The following is a 5,694-nucleotide window of genomic DNA, read 5'->3' as shown; positions in this document are numbered from 1 at the left end:
AAGAATCCTCTGCATGGCCATTCCAAGCTCCAGCTTCAACTCCATTACCAAGATGGCGCCTTACATTAAACACATGCTAAGCACAGTTTAAGATCCTGTCTTGGCCAGTCTCTCTAGTGCCTGAAGTACTTGGGGAAATTGCCCCCAAAAGCCACAACACATGGAAGAACATATCCCTCATCCTGATTGGTGCATGAACTATAAAATTAAAATATTATCCACCTGTCCCTGGCACCTCAATCTCCACATTCACAAGCTCCATGATGAGGGACAGTCTGGCTCGGAATTATGTTGATGAGAAGTGAATCTCCCCATCTCCGCATGCACTCTGCAGATAATACTATAAATAATAACAGTGGCAGGAGTTAGGAAGTAGGGAGAGAGAGAGTGACGGAGAGAGGGATGGGGAGGGGGAGAGGGATGAGGAGAGGGAGAGGGAGGGAGAGGGGAATGGGGAGAAGGAGGGAGAGGGGAGGGGGTGCGGGGAGAGGGAGAGGGAAGGGGAAAGGGAGAAGGATGGGGAGAGGGGGATGGGGAGAGGGAGGGGGAGGGGGAGAGGGTGAGGGATGGAGAGAGGGGAGGAGATGGGGAGAGGGAGGGAGAGGGGAGGGGGATGCGGGGAGAGGGTGAGTGATGGGGAGAGGGATGGAGAGAGGGGAAGTGGGATGGGGAGAGGAAGAAGGAGGAGGGGAAGAGTGGGGGAGGGGAGAGGGGAGAAGGATGGGGAGGGGGGAAAGGGATGGGGATAGGGGTGGAGAGGGATGGAGAGGGGGAGAGGGAGGGAGAGAGGGAGGGAGAGAGGGATGGGGAGAGGGATGGGGAGGGAAGGAGATGGGGATGGGGATGGGGAGAGGGAGGGGAAGAGGGAGGGAGGGGGAGCGGGTGAGGGAAGGGGAGGGGGATGGGGAGAGGGAGGGAGAGAGGGGAAGAGGGATGGGGAGAGGGAGAAGGAGGAGGGGAAGAGGGAGGGTGAGGGGGAGGGGGGAAGGAGAGAAGGATGGGGAGGCGGGCGAGGGATGGGGAGAGGGAGAAGGAGGAGGGGAAGAGGGAGGAGGAGAGGGGAGAAGGAGGGGGAGGGGGAGAGGGAGGGGGAAGGGGAGAGGGAGGGGGAGGGGGAGAGGGGAGAAGGATGAGGAGGGGGAGAGGGATGGAGATGGCGAGAAGATGGGGATGGGGAGAGGGATGGGGAAAGGGAGAGGGATGGGGAGGGGGATGGGGAGGGGGAGAGGGAGATGGAGAGGGGATTGGGAGAAGGAGAGGGATGGGGAAAGGGAGAGGGATGGGGAAGGGGCAGGGGAGAGGGATGGGGAAAGGAGGGATGGGGAGAGGGGGAGGGAGATGGAGAGGGGATAAGGAGAGGGATTGGGAGAAGGAGTAGGAGAGGGATGGGGAGAGAGGGGGATGGGGAGAGGAATGGGAAGAGGGGTGTGTGATGGGAAGGGAGGGGAGGGATGTGGGAGGGGAGAGGGAGAGTGATGGGAAGAGGGGAGAGTGACGGGCTGGGGGGAGGGGAGAGGGTTGTGGAGAGGGAGAGGGGATAAGGAGAGGGATTGGGAGAAGGAGTAGGAGAGGGATGGGGAGAGAGGGGGATGGGGAGAGGAATGGGAAGAGGGGTGTGTGATGGGAAGGGAGGGGAGGGATGTGGGAGGGGAGAGGGAGAGTGATGGGAAGAGGGGAGAGTGACGGGCTGGGGGGAGGGGAGAGGGTTGTGGAGAGGGAGAGGGATGGGAAGGGGCAGAGGGAGAGTGATGGGGACAGGGAGAGTTTTGGTGAGAGGGGAGCGCGATGTGGGGCGGGATAGGGATACGGAGGGGGAGAGGGGAGGTGATGGGGAGAGGGAGGGAGAGAGGAGGGGGATGCGGGGAAAGGGAGAGTGATGGGGAGAGGGAGAAGGAAGAGGGGAAGAGGGGGGAGGGGGAGAAGGATGGGGAGCGGGGAAAGCGATGGGGAGAGGGATGGGGAGGGGGGAGAGGGATGGAGAGGGGGGAGGGATGGGGATGGGGAGAGGGATGGGGTGGGGGATGGGGATGGGAAAGGGAGATGGAGAGGTGATTGGGAGAAGGAGTAGGAGAGGGATGGGGATGGGGAGGGGGAGAGGGATGGGGAAGGGGCAGGGGAGAGGGATGGGGAAAGGAGGGATGGGGAGTGGGATGGGGAGGGGGGAGAGGGGATAGGGAGAGAGGATAGGGAGAGGGATTGGGAGAAGGAGTAGGAGAGGGATGGGGAGAGGGATAGGGAGAGGGCGGGGTAGGGGGACAGTGATGGGGAGAGGGATAGGAGGGGTAGGGGGACAGTAATGGGGAGAGGAGAGAGTGATGGGGAGGGGGAGAGGTACTGGGAGAGTGGAGAGTGATGGGGAGATGGAGGGGGAAAGGGATGGGGCAGGAGAGGAATGGGGAGGGGCCAGGGACTTCAGAAATGGGAGAGGGAGAGGGGAAGTGGGATGGGGGGAGAGGGAGAGGGATGGGGAAGAGGGAGAAGGAGAGGGGAAGAGGGAGGGGGAGGGGGAAAGGAGAGAAGGATGGGGAGGGGGGAGAGGGATGGGGATAGGGAGAGCAATGGGGAGGGGGAGAGGGATGGGGGGGGAGAGGGAGAGTGATGTGAGAGGGAATGGGAGAGGCGAGCGGAATGGGAGGGGGAGAGGAATGGGGAGAGGGGAGAGGGAGAAGGATAGGGAGGGGGGAGAGGGATGGGAGAGGGGAGCCGTGTGGGAGAGGGGTGAGGGATGTGTTGAGGGGAGAGGGATGGAGAGAGGGAGAGAGATGGGGAGGGGGATGAGGAGGGGGGAGGGGGAGAGGGTTGAGTAGGGGGGAGAGTGATGTTGGATTGTTGTAGAGTTCCGAGTTGTTGACCTGGAGAATTAAACTGGTCCTCGACTAAAAGGCTTTTTAACAAAAAGGAAATCAGCAGAATGCTTGAGGAAGGAAATAAACAATTGGGACAACAACAAGCATGAGTGCTTAATGTATCATTTTAGTAATAGATTATAATAAATACAGGCAGAGTGATCCAATATCTATGGCAAAGATGGGCCGTTTAGGTAAGCCAGCTTAATTGGACTACGCTTGTGGAGGATTCCATGGCTTCTGTCTAACATCGGCTACACATGTCCTTGTTCAATGCAGGAACTGAACTCTCCTGCTTCATTTGGTTTTCTCTAAAGTTGACAGCACCTTATATGAGTGAATAAATGCACAGTGAGGTATGATCGGAATGTATAGGGATGTTTGAATAGGGCACAGTTACTGTGTGACTATTTTACGCTCTGATATAGACGCTAATAGCTACAGAGACATCAAGCAGACCATAAACAAGTGAGCAATGAGAGCTGTGTCCTTAGTGTGTTGCCAGGAGACACTCACACATCACTCCGCAATTTGGTGATGTTCACATAGTTGGGGTTTGATAAAGTGCAATTGTCAGTGTGAAGGTTGTGATCAGGAGGGTCTCGAACACCACCCACACCCTCCTGGGTCTCTGTATACTCCGACTTGCAAATGCTGGATGTGCTATTGCTCTTCTTCAGCTCAGTGGTGGATGGGATGTTAGGGCAGCTTTTCACATGTAGGTATTGGGCCTGTTCCTCGTTCTCCGTCTCTCGGTGGTAGAAATAGTTAAAGTTGGAGACAATAACGGGTACGGGGAGTGCGATGGTTAACACGCCTGCAATGGCACACAGGGAGCCAACCATCTTACCCCCTATGGTTATAGGGTACATGTCACCATATCCCACAGTTGTCATGGACACCACTGCCCACCAGAAGGCATCAGGGATGCTGTCAAAGTATGAGGCAGCCTCATCTGCCTCAGCAAAGTAGACAGCGCTGGAGAAGAGAATGACTCCGATGAAGAGGAAGAAGATGAGGAGACCCAGCTCCCTCATGCTGGCCTTCAGGGTCTGCCCGAGGATCTGCAGCCCTTTGGAGTGTCTGGACAACTTGAAGATCCTGAAGACCCTGACCAGCCGGATAACCCTCAGGATGGCCAGAGACATGGCCTGCTGTCCTTGCTGCTGCCCGTTGCCCGCTTGCTGCTGCTGCTCAGCCAGCTCAGTGCCCAGGGTGATGAAGTAGGGGGTGATGGCCACAATATCAATAATGTTCATGATATTTCTAAAGAAGGTGGGTTTGCTGGGGGAAGCAAACAACCTGACCAGAAACTCGAAGGAGAACCAGATGATGCACAGGGTCTCAACAACGAAGAATGGGTCAGAAAATGTAGAGGAGTGATACGGAGTAGTACCATTGTTATACTGAGGTCGCCCCCCAGCCCCATTCTCTTTCTCATCTCGAAAGACAGGCAGAGTTTCGAGACAGAAGCTGACGATGGAGATGAGAATGACCATGACAGACACAATGGCGATAACTCGAGCTGGGCCTGAACTCTCAGGGTACTCAAAGAGCAGCCAGATCTGCCGCTGGAACTCATTCTCGGGTAAAGGCCGCTCCTCCTCCTTAATAAAACCCTCATCTTCTCTGAAAATCTCCATGGCCTCCTCCCCCAGCTCATAGAAGCGAATCTCCTCCGAGAAAATATCCAGCGGCACATTGACGGGTCTACGTAGTCTCCCTCCGGACTGGTAGTAATACAGGATGGCATCAAAACTCGGTCGGTTCCTGTCGAAGAAATACTCATTTCTCAGGGGGTCAAAGTAACCCATCCTCTTCTTGGGATCCCCCAGCAGAGTGTCGGGGAACTGGGCCAAGGTCCGAAGCTGGGTCTCAAAGCGAAGCCCCGAGATGTTGATCACCACCCGCTCACAGCACTCATGATCCTGCTCTGGCTCGTACATGTCTTGAGGTTGGACAGGGAGTGCGGCCAACTCATCAACATTGTCTCCATGGGCCACGGTCATCTTGCTGGGGGGACCAAGGCTTTCCTCAGTAGGGAGTTGGGAGCAAGAGTCCAAGTGGAGCTGGGAGGTTGTAGTCCCTGGATAGGAGTTGCCCTGGTATTGATGGACAAGACTACTGCAATACTTCAGAATCCCAGTATGCTGGAATGCTACAGGCGCCTAAATTGTAAAAGTATTACAGACCTTAAATTGGGATCCTGGAGTTCGTGAATCCTGGAGTTTATGAATCCTGGTGTTTGTAAATCCTGGAGTTAATGAATCCTGGAGTTCGTGAATCCTGGAGTTTATGAATCCTGGTGTTTGTAAATCCTGGAGTTAATGAATCCTGGAGTTCGTGAATCCTGGAGTTTATGAATCCTGGTGTTTGTAAATCCTGGAGTTAATGAATCCTGGAGTTTGTGAATCCTGGAGTTTATGAATCCTGGAGTTAATGAATCCTAGAGTTTATGAATCCTGGAGTTAATGAATCCTGGAGTTAATGAATCCTAGAGTTTATGAATCCTGGAGTTAGTGAATCCTGGAGTTAATGGATCCTGGAGTTTGTGAAACCTGGAGTTTGTGAATCCTGGATTTAATGAATCCTGGAGTTAGTGAATCCTGGAATTAGTGAATCTTGGAGTTTATGAATCCTGGAGTTTGTGAATCCTGGAGTTTGTGAATCTTGCGGCTAATGGATCTGGAGTAATCAGATTCTGGCGTAATCGAATCCTGGAGTTAATGGATCTGGAGTAATCAGATTCTAGAGTCAATGGATCCTGAAGTTAGAGGAGAATAGATACACCTTTTGCTCAAATAGCAATTACTGGAATTCCTTTAAGCTCCTAATTTGAGATTTTCTA

General features: G+C 54.5%; 1 protein-coding gene across 1 annotated transcript; it reads right to left on the bottom strand.

Moving 5' to 3' along the window:
* Window positions 1-3,358: 3,358 nt before the first annotated feature.
* LOC137384051 (potassium voltage-gated channel subfamily A member 2-like) lies at window positions 3,359-4,855 on the bottom strand. The gene has a single exon (XM_068057614.1). It carries the CDS (start codon window positions 4,853-4,855, stop codon window positions 3,359-3,361), a length of 1,497 nt encoding a protein of 498 aa, XP_067913715.1.
* Window positions 4,856-5,694: the final 839 nt, after the last annotated feature.

This window comes from Heterodontus francisci, chromosome 25, assembly GCF_036365525.1.
Source record: "Heterodontus francisci isolate sHetFra1 chromosome 25, sHetFra1.hap1, whole genome shotgun sequence".
Taxonomy (NCBI): domain Eukaryota; kingdom Metazoa; phylum Chordata; class Chondrichthyes; order Heterodontiformes; family Heterodontidae; genus Heterodontus; species Heterodontus francisci.
This window is presented reverse-complemented; position numbering and strand designations above follow the sequence as displayed.

Excerpts from the sequence above, each read along its gene's own strand:
- LOC137384051 (XM_068057614.1), bottom strand. The coding sequence starts at position 4,855 with ATGACCGTGGCCCATGGAGACAATGTTGATGAGTTGGCCGCACTCCCT.